The 22469-nt window shown below is 34.5% G+C and overlaps 1 protein-coding gene across 5 annotated transcripts in view; it reads right to left on the reverse strand.

The window, feature by feature from the left end:
* The window catches only part of VPS13B (vacuolar protein sorting 13 homolog B), a 741189-nt gene that overhangs the window by 645834 nt on the left and 72886 nt on the right, over positions 1-22469 (reverse strand). For all 5 annotated transcript variants that reach the window (XM_087447588.1, XM_087447586.1, XM_087447584.1 and 2 more), the window contains exons 7-12: positions 21951-22125; positions 13444-13712; positions 10354-10449; positions 9748-9870; positions 9143-9280; positions 8109-8196 (exon numbers count right to left, since the gene is read on the reverse strand). In XM_087447588.1, the coding sequence (XP_087303714.1) occupies positions 8109-8196; positions 9143-9280; positions 9748-9870; positions 10354-10449; positions 13444-13712; positions 21951-22125 (889 nt within the window). The remainder of the gene's footprint in view (positions 1-8108; positions 8197-9142; positions 9281-9747; positions 9871-10353; positions 10450-13443; positions 13713-21950; positions 22126-22469) is intronic.

Consider the following 22469-nt stretch of genomic DNA (forward strand, 5'->3'; position numbering starts at 1 on the left):
ATTTATTATTCATATATTCTTGACAAGATGACCATGCACAGACTTAAATATCATATCAAATAAAAGTTATCTTATATTTTATGATGTGCATAAATAATAATTACATGAGAAATTAAGTATAAATAACATACCATTCACACACACAAAAAACATTACTTTCCATAGCATTTCTAGAGTTACCTGTTAGGATGGGGTAACTTGAAAACAACCAGAACTTTGGTTGCAAATCATAATACTCAAAAAGAAGGAAAATGCCCTGCTTTGAATCCTGTAGGGGCTATCAGGCTTCCTAAAAAATGTCAGTTTATAAGAAGACCTTTCTTTTAGATGTCACATTGTCTCTAAAATAATAAAAGCCTACGGGCTTCTATTTCTTCCTCCAGATAATGCAACCTGATTATAACGCAGTTTATTTATTTACTTATTTTTTTACATTATTTGTTATTTTTCAAGTATGATTGTTTCTTTTTTTTTTTTAATTTTTTGTTTAATGCAGTAACATTGGTTTATGATATTGTATAAATTTCAGGTGTACATCATTATACTCCTATTTCTGCATAGATTACATCATGTTCACCACCCAAATACTAATTACAACCCATCACCACACACATGTGCCGAATTATCCCTTTCGCCCTCCTCCCTCCCCCCTTCCCCTCTGGTGACCACCAATCCAATCTCTGTCTCTATGTGTTTGTTTATTGTTGTTTGTTTATTGTTATTATCTACTACTTTATGAAGGTAATCATACGGTATTTGACCTTCTCCCTCTGACTTATTTCACTTTGCATAATACCCTCAATGTCCATCCATGTTGTCACAAATGGCTGGATTTCATTGTTTCTTATGGCTGAGTAGTATTCCATTGTGTATATATACTACATCTTCTTGATTCATTCGTCCCTTGATGGGCACTTAGGTTGCTTCCAAGTCTTGGCTATTGTGAATAATGCTGCAATGAACACAGGGGTGCATGTATCTTTACGCATTGGTGTTTTCAAGTTCTTTGGATAAATACCCAGCAGTGGAATAGCTGGATCATATGGTAGTTCTATCCTTGATTTTTTGAGGAATCTCCGTAATGTTTTCCATAGTGGCTGCACCAGTTTGCACTCCCACCAACAGTGTATGAGAGTTCCCTTCTCTCCACATCCTCTCCAACACATGTTGTTTCCTGTCTTGTTAATTATAGCCATTCTGACGGGCGTGAGGTGATATCTCATTGTAGTTTTGATTTGCATTTCCCTGATAGTTAATGATTTTGAACATCTTTTCATGTGTCTGTTGGCCATCTGTATATCTTCTTTGGAGAAATGTCTGTTCAGGTCTTTTGCCCATTTTTTAATTGGGTTGGTAGTTTTTTTGTTGTTGAGATGCATGAGTTCTTTATATATTTTGGAGATTAAGCCCTTATCAGATGTATGGTTTGCAAATATCTTCTCCCAATTGTTAGGCTGTCTTTTCGTTTTGTTGATGGTTTCCTTTGGTGTGCAGAAACTTTTTAGTTTGATGTAGTCCCATTTGTTTATTTTTTCTGTTGTTTCTCTTGCCTGGTCAGACATGGTGCTTGAAAATATGTTGCTAAGACCAATGTCAAAGAGTGTACTCCCTATGTTTTCTTCTAGAAGTTTCATAGTTTCAGGTCTTACATTCAAGTCTTTAATCCATTTGGAGTTAATTTTTGTATATGGTGTAAGGTAAGGATCTACTTTCATTCTTTTGCATGTGGCTATCCAGTTTTCCCAACACCATTTGTTGAAGAGACTTTCTTTTCCCCATTGTATGTTCTTGGCTCCTTTGTCAAAGATTAGCTGTTCATAGATGTGTGGGTTTATTTCTGGGCTTTCGATTCTATTCCATTGATCTGTGTGTCTGTTTTTGTGCCAGTACCATGCTGTTTTGGTTACTATAGCTTTGTAGTATATTTTGAAATCAGGGAGTGTGATACCTCCAGCTTTGTTCTTTTTTCTCAGGATTCCTTTGGCTATTCGGGGTCTTTTGTTGTTCCATGTAAATTTTAGGATTCTTTGTTCTATTTCTGTGAAAAATGTTGTTGGAACTTTGACAGGGATTGCATTGAATCTATAGATGGCTTTAGGAACTATGGACATCTTAACTATGTTAATTCTTCCAATCCAAGAGCACGGAATATCTTTCCATTTCTTTGTGTCTTCTTCAATTTCTTTCAGAAATGTTTTATAGTTTTCGGTGTACAGATCTTTCACCTCTTTGGTTAAGTTTATTCCTAGGTATTTTATTCTTTTTGTTGCAATTGTAAATGGGATGGTATTCTTAATGTCTCTTTCTGCTACTTCGTTGTTAGTGTATAGAAATGCAACTGATTTTTGTATGTTGATTTTGTATCCTGCAACTTTACCATATTCGTTTATTACTTCTAAAAGTTTTTTGGTGGATTCTTTAGGGTTTTCTATATATATCATGTCATCTGCAAATAGTGACAGTTTCACTTCTTCCTTTCCAATTTGGATCCCTTTTATTTCTTTCTCTTGTCTGATTGCTCTGGCTAGGACTTCCAGTACTATGTTAAATAGGAGTGGTGACAGTGGGCATCCTTGTCTGGTTCCCGTTCTTAGAGGGATAGCTTTCAGTTTTTCACCATTGAGGATGATATTAGCTGTGGGTATAACGCAGTTTAAATTTAGATGCCAGTGGCTTGTCTGAAATGTAAAATTGCGACCAGCTTTAGCTATATCTTTTCAGCAAGGTATATTTCCTTGTGCCCACCCTCAATACGTTTGATCACTCCAGCCCCCTGAATGTTTGGCTACTCCTATTAAGAGTTAGGGCAATATCCAGCTAGCCTTGTTGGGGCCTGCCCAGTGGTGTAGGGGTTAAGTGTGTGCACTCAGCTTCAGGGGCCCGGGGTTCGCAGGTTCGGATCCCAGGTGCGCACCGATGCAGTGCTTGTCAAGCCATGCTATGGCGGCGTCCCATATAAAATAGAAGAAGATGGGCACAGATGTTAGCCCAGGGCCAATCTTCCTTAGCAAAAAGAGGAGGATTGGCATCGGATGTTAGCTCAGGGCTAACCTTCCTCACAAAAAAAACAAAAAAAAAAAAGGAAGGCCAGCCAGAGGCAAAAGAACCTACACCACCCCCATCTCCCTGTACTTTTATACCTACCAATAGAGAATTATTCTTCTTCCCACCTGAAGAGAAATTTGCAAGCTATCAAAACAACTCCACCAACCATTTGTGCTATCAGTGTGCAAGAACTCTACTTTCATTGGTGAGAAACTATACATATCCCTAGCTGTCCTCTTTCACTACAGATTCACCTGCTTTCTTCCCCGACTGGCTCTCATTAAAGTTTACTTGTATTTAACTTACATATTATGAGTCTGAGTCTCTGTATAAAAACCATACTTTTAAAGAAAAAAAGAGCCTGCTTTAGTTCTACCCAAGGAACTAGAAAATTAATCCTTAAACAGAATAATGTAAGAATCAAGAATCCTTCTACTCCAGTATTCCCCTAAATTAACACCAACATCCTCCCAAGACATCCAGATTCAAAAGGGCAATACACCATGATGCCCCTTCTCATCCTTTTCCTCAATCCAATAACTGAATTGTTTCAATTTTATCTCTTTTTATGTCTTTAAAATCTTCCTGTTGTGGATTACATTTTCAGCTATCTACATTAGGTCCATAAAATCATTTGCAATGACTTCCTAAATAAAAAGACTCTAATAGTTATAACAATAACAAATATTTAAAAGTTATATTAATAAGAACTATTTCAATTTCATTTTTAAAACATGGTTTGAGTGCTTTCAAGTAGCATAACAAAAAAATAATTATCAGAAGATGTTTATCAATATCAAGCAGTAGCACAGAAAATTTGTTAACTGAATTTTTATTTATATGCCATTTTATAATGTGGGTAAAGTACTACTACATCATTTATCACAATAAAAATAAATAATAATACAATCTCTTTTTCTTACTGCATTTACTAGTTTCTTATATTAATTAGAATACTATCATGAACTTAAAACACACCAATCAAATCTGCCTTCAAAATTTCAGAATTCACTACAAACTGTGAAATTATTAGTTTAACATGCATTTAAATACTTAGATAAAATTTAGGGCACTTTTTGATAATTTGGACTAAAGAAACAAATAAATGTCACAACAAACCAAGAATTTTAGATAAAATATTTCTTTAAAATGTTTAAAATTAATCTCTCACAAAAATTCTAACTACTTTTCTTAGGTTCACAAACACTAAAAATTCTACAGATTTCTTGTTTCAAGCAATCCAAGAAAGAAGAAAATCTGAACACAGTAATTATGAATGCAGGCTGTAGAGTCAGACTGGCTGGGTTCAAATCCCACATAATAGGTGTGTGATCTTGGCCAAGTTACTTAACCTGTATAGGACTGGCTGTTTCCTCATCTGTAAAATGAGGATAATGTTATCTATCTTATAGGGTTATTATGAGGATTAAATATAAGCTAATACATTTAAAATACCTAGAACAGCACCTTCCATTTAAAACCATTCGATAAATATTAGCTATTATTATCACCATCACTACATCATAAGTGAATATAGATTCACAATGAGAAACAAACATATGAGCACAGCTACCTAAAAGCAGGCAAGGAATAAATGAACAGATTATAGAGGGAATGAATACATTTTTAAAGTACATCTGACATTCACAAGTTACATTAACAGTGGAATTTTATATTTTCTCAAAAAAAATTATCTGCTTGCACAATTGGGAAAGTAGATGTGTTAAGTGGTAAACCAAAAGCAAGAAAGTGATTACCACAAATCTCTGAATAGCAGTTTCCTCTAGGGAGGGAGGGAGGAGAGTGTGATAGAAAAGGAAGGCTTATCAGATGCTAACATGGTTTTATTTCTTGGCTTGTGTGGAGAATACATAGGTGCTTACTTTATAATTTTTTGTTATTCTGCACATAAATGTATAGAACTTTTCTGTTTGTATGTTATATGATCTAACATTTTGTCAAAAAAAGGCACTAAGGACTAAGATATCTATAACATTGTATACTAGTCACAGAAATGGAAAATATGAAAAATTCAAAAGTTAAACTACCAGCTTCTCAGACAGAAAATATGTAAGCACCCTAGCAAATAAAAATCATGTTTCTATCTTTTAAAAACTATAGAAGCAGCATATGTACAAATGAAATTTTAAGCACTAGGTTTTCCTTACTTGAAAGGCAACTACTGTATACTCCACCTCCTCAGAAGACATCGAATCCATAGCACATACATAGGACATTACACTGAACAAGAGGAAATCTACCAGCTTACATTTGGCAACTACAGCACTATAACAATTTGCAAAGTTTTTCAAACATAGACTTCTGAACTGCACTTTCATACATCTAACTGGCTACTGAATATCTCAACCTCAAAGTCCACAGGTACCTCAAAACACATCTTTTCCTCCAAAAATTTTCCTTTCTTAACTCTATCTTCGTTAGCGGTTATCACTATCCACCAAGTAACTCAAGACCAAAATCTGATAAACTATTTAAATTTTATTTTTAGATAAAGCAATGCAAAGGCAGTGAGGATTTTAAGCACAGAAGTAAACTAATCTGATTCCAGTACGGATTACAAAAGGGCAAGAACAGAAGCAGGAAGTCAGTAAAAAAGCTATTAGAATCTAGAGATGACAGACTGAATGACACTGATAAGAGCAGAGCTTACAAGAAGTGGATGAATTCAAGATAGATTTTAGAAATAAAATTTGACAAAATGCGCTGATGGATTGCACGCGAGGAGAGAAGCAGTGTGCCATGATGATTCCTAGGTTTTGGCTTGAGCAAGTAGAAGATGACAGAACAATTTTCCAAGAAGAGAAGATAGAAAATAGGAGAAAAGCTGTAGGTGGTCACAGGGATATTAATTCAATTTTGGACATATTCAGTTTTGAGGTATTTTTGAGAGAGTGCAAATGTCAAGTATGCATTGAATATTTAATTCTAAACCTTAAAGAAATAGTCTGGACTAAAAATACAAATATGAGCATCAACAAATACAGACGGGGCTTAAATTCACGGAAAAGAATGAGACTACTTCAGGAAAGAGTTTAGGGAAAGAAGGGAATCCAAGGTTTGACCAATGAGAACACCAACATTTAGAAATGCATTACAAAACTAGTGCAGCCACTATGGAAAACAGCATGGAGATTCCTCAAAAAATTAAGAATAGGACTATCATATGATCCAGCTATTCCACTGCTGGGTATTTATCCAAAGAGCACGAAAACACGAATGTGTAAAGACATCTGCACCCCTATGTTCACTGGAGCATTATTCACAATAGTCAAGAACTGGAAACAACCTTAAGTGCCCGGCAATGGATGAATGAATAAAGAAGATGTGGTACATATACACAATGGAATACTATTCAACCATAAAAAAGATGAAACCTTGCCATTTGCAACAACATGGATAGACCCTGAGAGTATTATGCTAACCAAAATAACTCAGAAGGAGAAAGTCAAACATTGTATGATTTCTCTCATAAGTAGAAGATAAAAACAACAACAAACACAAAGATACAGAGATTAGATTGGTGGTTACCAGAGGGGACGTGAGGAGGGAGGAGGGAGAAAGAGGCAGTAGGGCACATGTGCACAGTAACAAATGGTAGTTATTTTTTGGGTGGTGAACATGACATAGTCTACACAGAAATTGAAATATAATGATGTACACCTGAAATTTACATAATGTTATAAACCAGTGTTACTTCAATAAAAAAGAAAAAAAAATTTTTTAAAAGGAGGAAGCAGAAAATTACTGCTCTTTTTTCTGTTTTCATCTAAAAAAACTTAATGATCCTTCAAAATCAACTCCTCTGTGAAGTCTTCAACCCCACAGACAACAGCAGTCACTTTCTTATGTGGACGTCTCTTAGCTCTCTATTTATACTACTGTTCTTAACATGCTATATTATGATCACGTATTTAAGTGCACAGTTAAACACTACTTATTGGTTTCTTAAGAAATGCTTTGGTCTTCTTTGCATTCACAATATCTAACTAATCACTTAAAACATAGAAATCATTTATTAAAATATGAAAAATTAAAAAATGGTGAACCTACTTTCACTAAGCTTTCAATATGAAAAAAAGATTGGAATAGTAAGCACAACATAGTACATTGATGTGCACATAAAATATCAAATAGTTAAATTTTTGAAAACATCATTTGATTGCTAACATAATAAAATAAGACTAAAACATAATACAATAATAAAAGACTATTAGTCCATAGCCAACCCTAGTGGTCTAGTGGTTAAGATTCGGTGCTCTCACCGAGACCTGGGTTCATTTCCTGGTCACAGAACCAAACCACCCATCTGTTGGTTGTCATACTGTGGCAGCTGCATGTTGCTGTGATGCTGAAACCTATGCCACTGGTATTTCAAATACCAGTAGGGTCACCCATGGCGGACTTTCATCGGAGCCTCCAACTAAGACAGACTAAGAACAAGAACCTGGCCACCCACTTCTGAAAAAACTGGCCATGAAAACCCTATGAATAAAAGCACAGCATTGTCTTATATAGCACCAGAGGGTGAGAGGATAGGGCAAAAAGATTGGGCAAGGTTCCGCTCTGCTGTACACAGGGTTGCTAGGAGTCGGAATTGACTCCACAGTGCTAACAAAAAATGTGTGTCTATAGTTTCCAGAGGAATTTATTTCTACTTTTCTGCTTGAAACAACAAACTCTTTTTAACAAAAAGATCTATATAACTTCAAAATGTATTTAATATAGAAAAGGAAAACTTTAGCTTTTTGACAACTTAATGTAATATGAAATTTAATGTATCAAAATTTTAATATTTGGTACATATGAGAACTAATTCTAGTTAATTATAGAATTATCTTTTCAATCAGCTACACAAAGAAAGGATTAAAAATGTCAAGAATCTACGGAAATTCTAACATGATATTAAAATTAAACCATACCTCAAAGTAACAGAAGGTAATCTGATGTAACCGAGTACAACCAGTCAAGGAACAAGTGATTCCAAAGAAGGCTTTGTTTCTGTTATTCAAGGAAAAGCAAACATAAAAGAAAGAAACCAGTACCTTTGCCACCAGTATTCTCCATTGTATACAGGTAATCCATGTAAAAAGCCCCAAACCTTTGCATTCCAGCTATCTCAGTGTATGTCTCCTGCCAACAAAGCAAAGCAAACAGAACACACATTATACAGAAGAGACTTTTGAGTTTAAAACCTGATAGGTCAAGAATCAGACACACATCCTTATGGACAATGTGTATCAACTCTACGGATTATCAAAACAAAAGAACAGAGGTTATCCAAAGGATTCACTTCTAAGAAAAGGTAATGTTACCTCTACTATACACCACACAAACGGACATCCATAATTCTACTAGACATTTTGACTACTTTATCAATAATGTCTGGTTAATGAATACCTATAATGGAGTAGCATAATACACTCTTGACCTTTATCACCATCACAAAACTGTCTAATAATGTACACTCTCAAATAAAGTTAATCCTTAAATATTTCAGTACACTTATGAAACAGTTCAAACACTAAAGATACACTAAAATATTTAAAATGTATGTTAATTATGCAGGTCAAAATTAAATTTTTTACTTTCCACTGTAAAACTAAGTCTGTAGTGAAAAGAGTTAAAATGTAAATTATACTATTATACTAATCTTCAGGTAACGTTTTTTGAATTTTTAAATTTATTCCATAAAAAGTACATTAATATAATCTTATATGAAAAATTTAAACAATACTAAGACATATACGTAGTAAAACGTGAAATTCTCCATCTCTTCCCATTAATCTCACACCCTAAAAGTAACTCAAATTAAGAGAGAAAATTCTACATGTTTCCTCCATGACTATTTTAAAAGTAGGGAATGGATAAACTAACTGTGGCTACACACTATATAAAAGTAGAAACCTTTGTGCACTCCTCAAACCTCTGTAGATGTAGAAGCTAGATGAAAACATTCTAAATGTTTCAATAAACAACTAGCAATCAGAATATATTACTTGAGAAGAAAGATGGCAATCACAAGTACTCACACACAGTGTCACAGCCTAGAATTTGGCTCAAATTTATGTTCTCTTACCTTATGATGAGCTGCATCCAAGATAAATTCTGCACGAGTACCATTATTTTCTGGGCTTCGGTAATCAAACAATGAATTTGTAAGGTATGTCAAACCTTTCATACTCAAATTTTCACCACAAATGAAGAAACAGGCTTCCTGAAAATAAATGCAAAACTTTTGAACAGGAGGAAAAATCATTAGGCTGTTAAAGAAAATAAAACCTTGGTTTTATAACACCCATTCAGTAGTCCATAGAAATCACTACAACTTGAAGTCCTGTAAAAAGGCAAGGAATGCTGTCTCCATTTTCACTGCCTATTTTGGCAAAAAACATTTTAACAAACCAAAAAGGAACTCCAAGTAGCTGCCATAAACAAGAAAGAAGAAACATTTATGAATTGGAAAGTATTTGGAACTACTGTCCAGGTGTTAAGTGCTACCAACTTTCTAAATTCCCCTGAGCTCTATAATTTCTTATAGGGGAAAACAGTCAAGTTCCTCTCTCAAGCCAAAGATATATGTAGTCTAACAGATTTTTTGGTATGGTTAAACACTTCAATAAGCACTTCATTATCCCGGCATTCTATCCAAAAAAAGGGGGGAAAGGGGAAATTTTGACTTACGGTTTCACTTCTACTCATATTCTCTTCAAAATCTTTAACACCCATGATTCCTTTAAGGCACATGGCTCTGCAACCTACAAAACCAATCTGGCAATCAAAGAAAGGCTCTCCCATCATAAGGGCCTATAAAAGAAAGGAAACAGAACTAAGAACTTGAATCTCATAAAAATATTAAAGGCTTTCCTTGTACAATTTCTAAATTAGTTGGAACATCTTCAGGATTATGGCCTTTCCAAATTTATTCTCCTCAGATCATAAACCCTCTTAAGGTAAGAAACATCTTACTTGTCTCCATATCCTCAAACCTTTGTATCCTCAACGACTGGCACTTCAGGAACATTAATCCACACAAACATATGAATGTACATATGAAACATATGAACATATGAAAGTTAAATGAAAGAATTAATGTTGTATATTACTGTAAAACCTTTGTTAAGTGAATAATTATTTTAACCAATACTACTGACCACTAAAATACAAATATAAAACTATAAATATATTTTCAAACATACTACTTATGATAAAAACCTGTATTTATTAAATATTAACATTAAGGACCATTCAAAAGATTTAAAAAATATATGTTCAATGTTGAAAGATTACCTCAACTGTAGTTCCTTCTTGTTCCCAACACAATACTTCTTTAGATTTTACTTTCTGAGGGCTGTAATAACTACTCTCGGCTTGCATTTCAGTGAGCTAAGAAACAACATAAGAATATTAAGTAAGTCAAATTAGTATTAAATGGCAATAAACTGTCATTATTACGATGAATTGATGGAAACAAGGCCAATTTTAAGATTCAGGAAATTTAATTATTAAGCAGGAAAACAGGTGCAACAAAAACAGCTGTAACAGATTATCCATGGTATAAAGGTTGAATATGCTAGTCTAAGCTGATATAGAGAATTTAAATGCCACTTTATTTTTATTTAACTCCTTATTCTTAACATTGCTTAAAAAAGCGAAAGCTATATAGCTATAACAGTCCCATAGTCATAAAATGGCTGATATATTTTGCCAAAAATATACACAGATTTTAACCTCAATTCATTTCTATATTCCCTAATAAATTCAACCAGGTTTAGTTCGAGCATTTCCAAGATTTCTCCCTTTGTAATCAAAAAGAAAACTGTCAAAAAACACAATAGATTCAACAAAACTTTTTCTAGTTCTGAGAGAAGCAGGTTCACAGGTTTTTACTTTCAAAGTACGTGTCTCATTGTGTGCCTCACAGACTCATTCAATCATGCAAGTACTTACTGAGTGCCTGCTAGATAAAAGTACTAATCTAGATGTTGACAAAAAAAAATTTTTGCGCCTATGAAACTTACAACATATTATTTGTATGCATCCAAAAATTAGATAATTTAAATTATTTTTAAAATGTATTTTTCTAAATGCAATGTGGTATCCTGGTTTGGATCATGTTACAGAAAAAGGACACTATGAAACTCAATTAAAGTCTGGAATTTAAAAGTAATGCACCAATGTTGGCTTCCTAGTTTTGACAAATGACAGCGTAAGACATTAACAATAGGGGATACTGTATAGGGAGTACATGTGAACTCTCTGTACTATGTTTGCAACTTTTCTGTAAATCTAGAACTATTCCAATATAAAGATGTTATTTTTTAAAAAAGGTACTCTGCCCATGTTTGCTATGATACGACGACTCTTATTCTTGTGAAATGGATATATTCTTCAAACCTAAATACAAAGTCAAAGATCACATTAAAAAAAAAAAAAAATTTACCTTAGGTTACATTGAACTTACTGAACTGAAAAGTTATAATTTTAAACATGATAACCTCTTTATACTGAGAATCAACTACTTATTCTCATTTTTTATAACAAAGAGTTTATTATACAAGCCCTATTTCTTGGATGCTTCTAGAACTGGTATATGCAATGTTTCTGTTTTAAAAAAAACAATTCTATAATCTAAAATGCTGAGGTAAAACTGAATATTTTAAACTTGATCACCCTTCAGCTGTCTACAATTATTGTAGAGAAAAAGCAATTAATTGATTAAAAGGACTCAAACATTACAAGAACAATTTTCAACATTATTAAAAAAATGCTACATATAATTTGGCATGATTTTGTTGGATTGGTATCAACTGTTCAGAATGCTAATGTAGAAACCTGACCTTATTTTCTGCCCAAAATATGAACCACAAATTAATTCCATACATTCTTCAAATCCAAGCTGAACAATGAATTCTAATGTTTTTCTTCCTAAATATCAACATATTTCCCCTAGAGAAATCTTAAGAGAGATATAAGTGTTTCAAATTTTTTAAAAGATGTATTAACTAATGACACGGTTTTACAATTTATGGACCTCTCCCAACTCTATTATCTCTCTGACCTGATTTTGTACTACTTCCACATTAGCTCACTTTGCTCTGGCCCCACTGGCCTCCTTGCTGTTCCTTGAACTTTTGGGGCCTTTACATTTTCTATTTCTAGAATGTTCAATCCCACGTATCTACAAAGCTTCCTCTTTCACAGGTCTTTGCTTAAATATCCCCTTCCCATTGAGGCATTCCCTGATCGCCCAATTTTAAATTGCATAATCCCCTCCCCTCTAGTGGAAGCATTCACTATTCCTCTTCTCTCTTTATTTTTTCTACATAGCCCTTAGCATCAACGGGTATACTATATACCTTATTTTTTTTAATAATAATTTACATTTTAAGTGGCAGGGATTTATATCTGATCTGTTAACTGTGATATCTCTAGAGACAGAACAGTGCCTGGCACATAGATGGCACTAATATATATTTGTTGATGAATTAGATACTGTTAGGAATATTACATGTGTGGTAATACTATTAGAAAAAGCCAAGGAATAAATGACCCCAAATTAAGGTTGGATTATATTTGAGGGGCAGAGATGACAATATATGATCAACGAAGAACACACAAGGAGTGCCAAAGTACTAGTAATTTTATATTTCTTAAAATAAAAGGGTGTTCACTTTATTATTCTTTAATCTGAAAATACCTATTACATAATCTCTTTTGAGTATATCTTTTACACACATTTGTTAATGGAGGAAGTGGTCAAAGTATGATAAACACTGCTGAAAAACAGTTAAATGAGAACCTAGATAAGAAATTGGATTGTCTTCAAGAGTGAAAGAGAGGTGAGCAAAGAGAGAAACTATATATAAATAACCCTTTAAAGAAATTCTGTAATGAAAGAGAGCACTTTTTGGCCATCCTGAAGTCTATATTCCCGTCCTACCAGGCTTCAGAATAATCTCACATATTGTTACATATTATTCAAGTAAAAAAGAGCCATTCAGTTATATAGGAATAGTTTGAGCTATAGATATGAAACAGTAGCTGGAGGGGTATATGAATTCACAGGAGATTTTTTATGTGCATTTCTTTTTTAATGGAAATATTAAGGCATCCTTATATGTCAATTGAAAGATCCAGTAGAGAGAGAAAAACTTTCCACGAAGCTGATAAAAAAGGAAAGTGGAAAAGGCCTTAGAAAGAGATCAAAATTCAAAGATTTCCAATGAGGGGACATATAATTTTATAAAGCAACAACTGTTAGACTCTATCTTATATCTACTGACTATAAAACAAACTTTAAGCTAGATCCTTACTAGAAATCAAAATTCAAGCATTAAAGTTGAGAGAGAGATGAACAGCAAGAAAAAGGAAACCTACTTTGAAAGTCACAGTTGCCTTTGTACAATAAAATCCTATAGAAACAACAGGATCCTTCAAAGTTTGTGCTTTTTGCTGATGGGTGGTTGATGCAGGATCATTCCCAAGGTAGTCTTCCTCACCATCATCATAACTCACAATTGCAGGCACAAATGACCAGGCCCAGGACACCCATCCCTGTGGCTGCTCATCCTCTTGCTCTGAATACAACTCTTGGCCTTTGTACTGAGAAGGATACTGCATATCTATTCTTGTTTCATCTTCAGCACCTATCAATCAAAATAAAGTCATTTTAAATAAATCGAGGATTTAACTAAGAGGAAAATTAGGAACGTAAATTCTATAAAAATGTTTCTCCCACATTCTTCTTTCTAAATATAAAGTATGAACAAATCCCACATTGCTTATTATTATTTAGCATTACCACTTTCAAGTTTCTATATGTTGTACTGTGTCAATCTCCTTTCACAGTCCACAATTAAGGCTATATGGGGAGGAGTTTGTCACATAATTTTAAATGTATTTGATAAGTACAAAGGATAAATACATTCAATAGCATTTTACTCAATTTAAAAAAACCACAACAAAGAAACTACCTCCCACAAATAGGGCTAAAGTGATGAAAAACTGAATTTTCTCAGAAACATAACATCAGAAAGATCCAAGAAAAGTTCTTGATTTCCTGATGCACCCAAGAAAGAAAGAGAACAGCAAGTGCTCCTAGGCAAAATGCACCCCCTCAAAAAAAGAATTATCCCAAAGGATGAATGTAAATGTTACAATAAAATTATTCTTACATGTAATTAAGAAAAATAATAGTGTTGGTGACTCTTTCTTATTAGCAGGTGACATAAATTAGTATCTTTCCTATTCCTCAGATGAAAAAAATCATAGCAAAAAACTTTTATTTGGTTACAAAATGGCAGACTAAGGATTTAGATTCCAACCACTCTAACTTATTCCATCTTCATAAAAACAAACTCCATCAGAAACCCTTAACACTATTCTAACAATACAAACAAAAGAGGCATATCATCATGGAATTTAGGAAAAAAGTTACTTTTAAAAAAATTCATGGTATAAGCAGTCTCCAGTAGATTCAAGCATATCTACTCTTCAGAGATAAATCTATAAATACACACACTCCATTAAATATTATCCTCATTCAGATCCAATTCTAGCTTTTCTGCCTAGAAAAACTTCATAACTTTTTTTTGTCTGTGTGAGGAAGATCAGCCCTGAGCTAACATCCATGCTAATCCTCCTCTTTTTTTTTTGCTGAGGAAGACCGGCTCTGAGCTAACATCTATTGCCAATCCTCCTCCTTTTGTTTTCCCCCAAAGCCCCAGTAGATAGTTGTATATCACAGTTGCACATCCTTCTAGTTGCTGTATGTGGGACGTAGCCTCAGCACAGCCAGAGAAGTGGCATGTCGGTGCGCGCCCTGGATCCGAACCCGGGCCACCAGTAGCAGAGCGCGCGCACCCAACCACTAAGCCATGGGGCCGGCCCCCTTCGTAACTTTTTTAATCCTTATGACAGGAGACTCTTGGAACATCGTACACTTATACACTACAACACATGGCCATTTACCTTCTTTCATCTAGTAAGTAAAAGACTTGATAAGTAGAAATTTGAGTACCTAAAATATAGTACCAAGAGATCTTAGCCATCTTACTTCAAAACAAATTGTAAAAGTTATAAATCCAGAAAATGGTTTGCATAATCTTTATATCTTGCAGTTTAACCATAAACATTATATAAGTTTCTATGGGGAGTAAATAAAGCCTAATAAGACCTCAAATTGGACATCATCAATGAATATCGTCTCGGTTATAAAACAAGTAGTCAGGTCACCTCAACCCAGGAAGCAGTGACCAGGTTGGGCCCACAGAGCCAGCCTCTGGACCTCTCTTGTCTAAATCATTAAAACAGAAAGGGTATCCACTGCTTGATTTTTTGAAACAAAAGAAACAAACATCACTAAGAGAGATCTGAGAAATTGGTCACTATAATTTATACTTAATATTAATTAAAAAGAGGGATTTTGATGAAAGATGCTTTCAAAGTTCCAAATCATTCCTCACTGCCTTGCAAAAAGAATGAATTAGGGCCTGGAAAATAAAAAAGTATTTCCTTGATCCCTGGTCAGAATTTCCTAAAACGGTCAGAATTTCCTAAAATACTCTTTTCCTTTGGAACAGTGTATCTCAATCCGTGGCCCTTTGATAGAATTTAGGAAACCCATGAATTTCAATGGAAAAATACATATTAAGTATTTAACTAATACGTAGCATTCTTTTAATTAGGAATGTAGATAACAAACCACAGTTGCATCAGCAGTACTTTCAACTCTAAAACAAATAGAAATCACAGATAAACCAAATAACAGCTGTGAAGTTATCTCAAAATATCATTTACACACATTACACATACTGTGAAACTATGACAGCTATTAGACTTTTGCTATATTTCATTATTTAATGTCTTAACATAGAAGCACATATAAAACAACAACAAAAAATACAAAATATATGGAATAATGGTTATCAGGCTCTGGAGACCAGTGAGTCCTGAGAGATGAGAAACAAGAGAAGTGAGCTCTATGATTGTCTCAGGTTTACTTCCTGGAATCGGTTCCTAAGCCACAGCCAAGAAAGAGTGTATCCAAGCAGAGCTGGGCAGACTCCTTATAAGAGAAGACAGAGTAGTGAGTCCAGGGAGACTAAGGTCTTAGGCTAGAGTTTGCAGGGCAGAGTACCAAACAGGAAATACTTGCCCAGAGAGAGAGCTCCTGAGATCTGCAGAGGGTCCTGCTCCAGTTCTCAGTTGACTATTAATCAGTTTCATGTAAGGAAACTACTGAGGCCATGAAAAGAACCACCACAAAGGAGCAAAGGGACGATCCCTAAGACTTATACAGAATTTGGAATAGTCTGTGTTCCCACCAGCAAGCAAGAAAAAAAATCTTTAGGGCCCAGCCCAGTGGTGTAGTGGTTAGGTTCGTGCACTCCACTTTGGCAGCCCAGGGTTCATGGGTTCAGATCCTGGGCGCGGACTAGCGTACCACTTATCAAGCCATGCTGTGGCAGCATCCCATATAAAGTAGAGGAAGACAGGCATGGATGTTAGTTAGCCCAGGGCCAATCTTCCTCAGGAAAAAAAAGGGGGCGGATTGGCAACAGATGTTAGCTCTGGGCTAATCTTCCTCAAAAAAAAAAAAAAACACTTTAGTTCACAGGGCATCAGGCAAAGGACTCAAAAGGGTAATTGTCTCAGTAGTGAGACAAAACTGGGCTTAAGCTAATGGTTGCTCTGATACCATCTAAAAAACCTTTAAAGCAAGACAAGTGAATTAAATTGTTTCCAAGTAACTACATTGTTTGCTAGAATACAAAAATATCCAGCACCCAACAAGATAAAATTCATAATGTCTAGCATCTAATTAAAAATGATTGGGCACAGGGCCGGCCCGGTAGCGTACTGGTTAAGTTCGTGAGCTCCACTTCAGCAGCCCAGGGTTTGCGGGTTCAGATCCTGGGCACAGACCTACACACCGCTCATCAAGCCATGCTGTGGTGGAGTCCCACGTACAAAATGGGAGAAGATTGGCACAGATGTTAGCTCAGGGACAATCTTCCTCAAGCAAAAAGAGGAGGATTGGCAACAGATGTTAGCTGAGGGCCGATCTTCCTCACACACACAAAAAAATTATCGTGCATGTAAGAAGCAGGAAAATATAACACAGAATGAGGAAAAAAGTTAGTCAATAGAAAAAGACCGAGGAATGACACAGTTCATAGCATTAGTAAGCAAGGACTAAAACAGCTACATAAACAAAATGCAATATTCAAGAAAGCATAAATAAGGAGAGATATAAAGACATATTTTTTTAAAAATCCAAATTGAATTTCTAGAGATGAAAAATACTGTATCTGAGATGAAATATAAACTAGGTGGGATTAATAGCAGATTAGATACAGAAGATTAGTGAATTTGAGCAGAAATAGAAACTATCAAAAATGAAACAGAAAATAGAAGGAAAAAGCTAAAAAAAACATGAACAGAGCATCAAAGAGCTCTGTTGAACTTCAAGCAATCTAATATATATGTAATTGGAGTCCCCAAAGGAGGAGAAAGAGGAACTAAAAAAGATATTTGAAGAAATGATACCCCAAATTTTTCTAAGTATATATGAAAACTGCAAACCCACAGACCTAAAAACCTTAATGTATTCCAAGCACAAGTAACAGGAAGAAAAGACACAAAGGCATATCAAAATTAGGATGCCTAAAATCTTCTGAGAAGAGTTTCATTGGGTTTACCAGAGTGTCAAAGGAATCCACAGTGCAAACAATAAAAGGTTAAGGATTCCTGCTTTAGACAGATGAGAAAACTAATTCCGACTCCTCTGGAAGCAAATAGTGGAGTTGCTTCCTCCTTTTTTTAACACACAAAAAAACCCACCTTCTTAGACCACAGAAAACAAAGGCTATAAAGAAAAATTTGAAAATTACTTTTCATCAAAATTTAAAACTCTGGTCAAGAAACACTTACTAAAAAACTAATTAGGTAAGTCACAGACTGGCAAAAAATATTGCCAAAACATGTATATGACAAAGGACTTGAATTCAGAATATATAAAGAACCACAAATCAGTAATGAGACCCAAAAAGGTTTTAAAATAAGCAAATAGTTACATATACTTCACAAAGGTAGATATATCAATAACCACATGAACAAGTTCAAAATAACTACTTATCAGGGAAATGCAAATTAAAACCACAATGAAACACCACAATATGTCCATCACAATGACAAAAAGTAAAAAAAGACTGACAACACCAAATGTTGGCAAGGATGTGGAACAATTGGAACTCGCATACATTGTTGAGGGGGATGTAAAATGGCACAACCATTTTGGAAAAAAGGTGTGATAATTTCTTTAAAATAAAAAAAGACAGGGGCCGGCCTGGTGGCACAATGGTTAAGTGCCCATGCTCCACTTCTGCGGCCCGGGGTTCGCAGGTTCGGATCCCAGGCGCGCACGGACACGCCGCTTGTCAAGCCATGCTGTGGTGGCGTCCAATATAAAGTAGAGGAAGATGGGCACGGATGTTAGCCCAGGGCCAATCTTCCTCAGCAAAAAGATGAAGATTGGCATCGGATGTTAGCTCTGGGCCGGTCTTCCTCACAAAAAAAAAAAAAAAAAAGACAACTAAACACACAATTCCACTCTTAAGTATTTACCCAAGAAAAAGAACAGTACACGTCTACAAGAGACTTGTAGAACAATGTTCAAAATAGATTTATAATAGCTGAAACTGGAAACAGCCCAAGCATCCATCAACAGGAGCATGACTAAATAAACTATGGAATATTCATATGGTATACTCATACAATGTACCTAGCAATAAAAAGGAAAGAACTACCGATATATACAACAACATAGATGAATCCCCAAAATATTATGCCTTTAGGGCAGTGAAAATACTCTGTATGATACTATAATGATGAATACATGTCATTATACATTTATTCAAACCCATAGAATATACAACACCAAGAGCAAACCATAAACTACAGACTCTGGGTGATAATGATGTGTCAATGTAGGTTCATCAATTGTAACAAAAGTAAGAGGGGATGTGTGAGGGCAGGGAGGGCAGGGAGTATATGCAAAATCTCTGTACCTACCCCTCAATTTTGCCGTGAACCTAAAACTGCTCTAAAAAAATAAAGTCTTTAAAAAAGTGAAAAAAAAATTAAAAGTAAAAAATATGCATAGTGAAAGAATCCTTTCACAAGAGAGTACATACTGTATGATTCCATTTATGTGAAATTCTAGAATCAGCAAAACTAATCTATGGTTTTTAAAAAAATTCAGAAAAGTGTTTTCCTGAGTGGAAGGAGGTGGGGAATGACTGCAAAGGGTCATGAGAGAATTTTTTGAGACGTTACTGATCTATAATTCGTGGTGTTTTATGTTACACAGGTGTACACATTTCTCAAAACCTGTTGAATAGTATACTTAAGATTTATGCATTTCACTTTGTAAATTTAACCTTCAAAAAAATAAAAAGAACTATTAATAAATATAAACTCCAGTTAATGATATGCTGCTGAAGTCTAGGGGTGAAGTGTACTCATATCTGTAACATACTTTGAAAAGCATCAAAAACATTGGTTGAACTGATGGAGAGAGAGATGTCAGATGAACAGAAATGGGATAAAGCAAATGTAACAAAGCAAATTGTAAAATCTGGATGATGAGCATGTCGGTATCCAATGCATAATACTTTCAACCTTTCGATATATTTGAAATTTGTCATAGCATTTGGAAAAAAATGAATTGAGTACCTTATATCTGTTAGATTTTGTTTTAGGTATTACACATTGTTCTGTCTCAGGAGTTCATTGCCTAACATGAATTCACTGTCTAGTATGAAATAAAGGTATGTTCTAGATCTACTTATGCTTATTAACGTTGTTCCATAAGCTTTTTTTTAATGTGATAGGATTTTTTAAATAAGCTATAATTGAAATACTATAAAATTTCGTCTTTAAAAGTATACAAGTCAATCGTTTTTAATATAGTCACAAAGTTGTGCAACCATTGTCACTATCTAATTTTAGAATGTTTTCATCACTCCAAAAAGAAAACCTCTACCCATTAGCAGTCACTTTCCACTCCCTCCTCCCTCCAGGCCCTGGTTACTAAACTACTTTCTGCTTCTAAGGAATTGCCTTTAAGGGACATTTCACACAAATGGAATCATACAATGAGTTTGTTCCTTTTTGACTAGATGCTTTCATTTAAGATATTTTCAAAGTTCATCATGTTGCAGCATATATCAGTATTTCATTCCTTTGTATGGCTGAATAAAATTCCAATGTATAGATATACCAGAATTGTTTATCCATTCATCAGCTGACGAACATTTGGGCTGCTTCGCTTTTTGGTTATTATGATTAATGCTGCCATGAACATTTACATACAAGTTTTTATGTGGACATTTGTTATCAATTCTCTTGCATATACACCTAGGAGTGAAATTGCTGGGTCATATGGCAACTCAGGTTCAACTTTTTGAGGACCCAGATTGTTTTCTAAAGCGACTAAACCATTTTACATTCCCAAGCAACATTTAAGAGTTCCAATTTCTCCACATCCTTGCCAACACTTGTTATTTTTGTATCTTTTTGATTATAGCCATGCTAGTGGCTATGAAGTGGTTATCTCACTGTAGTTTTCATTTGCATTCCCCTTCATGCCTAATGATGTTGAGCATCTTTTTACACGTGCTTGTTGGCCATTTGTGTATCTTTTTTGGATAAACGTCTATTTAAGTCTTTTGCCCATTTTTCTTTTTTTTTTTTTTTTTTTGGCTGAGGAAGATTCGTCCTGATGTAACATCTGTTGCCAATTTTCCTCTTTTTTGCTTGAGGAAGATTAGCCCTGAGCTAACATCTGTTAACAATCTTCCTCTTTTTGTATGTGAGCCACCGCCACATCATGGCCACTGACAGACGAGTGATGTAGGTCCACACCCAGCAACTGAACCCAGGCCGCTGAAGCGGGGCGCCTTGAACTTAACCACTAGGCCTGGCTGGCCTGGGGCTAGCCCTGCCCATTTTTCAATTGGGTTATTTATTCCTACATTTTAAATGCCCTTTTCTAAAGCCTCTAACTATGAAAATTAACCATCTACAAATTCTTCCTGAGTCTCAGGCCCAAGGACAAGTCAAAGTCAATCATTCCTTTCATCATCTTTCTACTTCAGATCATTCATACCTCTGTTTAATCAAATATCCTATCATTCTACTATGCATCATACTTAACTAACTATTCACATCTCTGTCCACTCCATTGTATCTTAAGATTTTAAGGGAAGAGAACACATATTTTTATCTCTGTATTTTCCCACAATATCAACAATAATGGCTTAAGTACAGTCGGCTTTAGTAAAAGTACAATGAATTGAGTAACTGAAGTTAACCAACTAGGTATCCTTCAATGAAGCATATACTCCATTAATTAAGGCTCTAATTAACCAGGTATCCTCCAATAAAGCATATAGTCAATTACTTAAGTATAATTAATTATAATGGTTCATTATAATTACATATAATAATTAAGTATTAAGAACACATAACTCAATTAATTAGTTACAATAACTCTTGGTGAGGCTTTGCAGAAAAATTACCAAACTATAATTTACTAAGAAATCTTGAGGTTGAGATAAAAATCTCAACTTTCACATAATGTACATTCTGAACACTTATACCTACTAGAAATATTATTTTTTGCATGTATAAAAAAGAAAATCAGAATAGCATCCAGCATGTAGAAAAGAAAAAAAATCAAAGTAGTGTCAAACAACCAAAATAAAATCATCCCATCACACTAGGACATTGCAAAACTCAATGTATTTTTTAAATTTTCACAATGGTGAAAACACTTTGCAAGAACAATAGTTCTAAAATAAAGTTTTTGTTATATTTACCTGTAACGTTTCCTAACATATCTTTATTGTGACAGGTAGGATCTTCTGTTTCCCCATCTTTAAAATTGCCTATTTCTCCATAGTAAAGAGCAATCCCAAGTTGCATTACACGGATAAACATAGGCAGTTGTTGATCTGTGATAGAAAGTTTCAAACTCTCTACTAAGGTATGAATCTGTATTTTGAAAAAACAAAAACATGAACAAAAGCATGCTCAAAGGGTGTACCTTTTCACATAAGCAGAGAAATGTTAAAAGTCTTGAAATGGAATACCATAAGAGAAACAGTAATGTCCCAAACATTTCTAATATGTAAGTCAAAATAACAGTTTACTCTAAAATTTTAGGAATTAAATCAAATTTTGCTATGATGATCAATAAACTTTAGAAAGAAACTATATTAAGCCAATTATATAAATGCAAACAGAAATGATAATGAAAAGATATAGTCACACCAAATATCTAGACAACTTTTCCAGAAAGTTATGTAACAAAAATACCCAATCTATATATAACATTA

This window comes from Ceratotherium simum, chromosome 23 (assembly GCF_057802395.1).
Source record: "Ceratotherium simum simum isolate JZ-2026a chromosome 23, ASM5780239v1, whole genome shotgun sequence".
Taxonomy (NCBI): domain Eukaryota; kingdom Metazoa; phylum Chordata; class Mammalia; order Perissodactyla; family Rhinocerotidae; genus Ceratotherium; species Ceratotherium simum.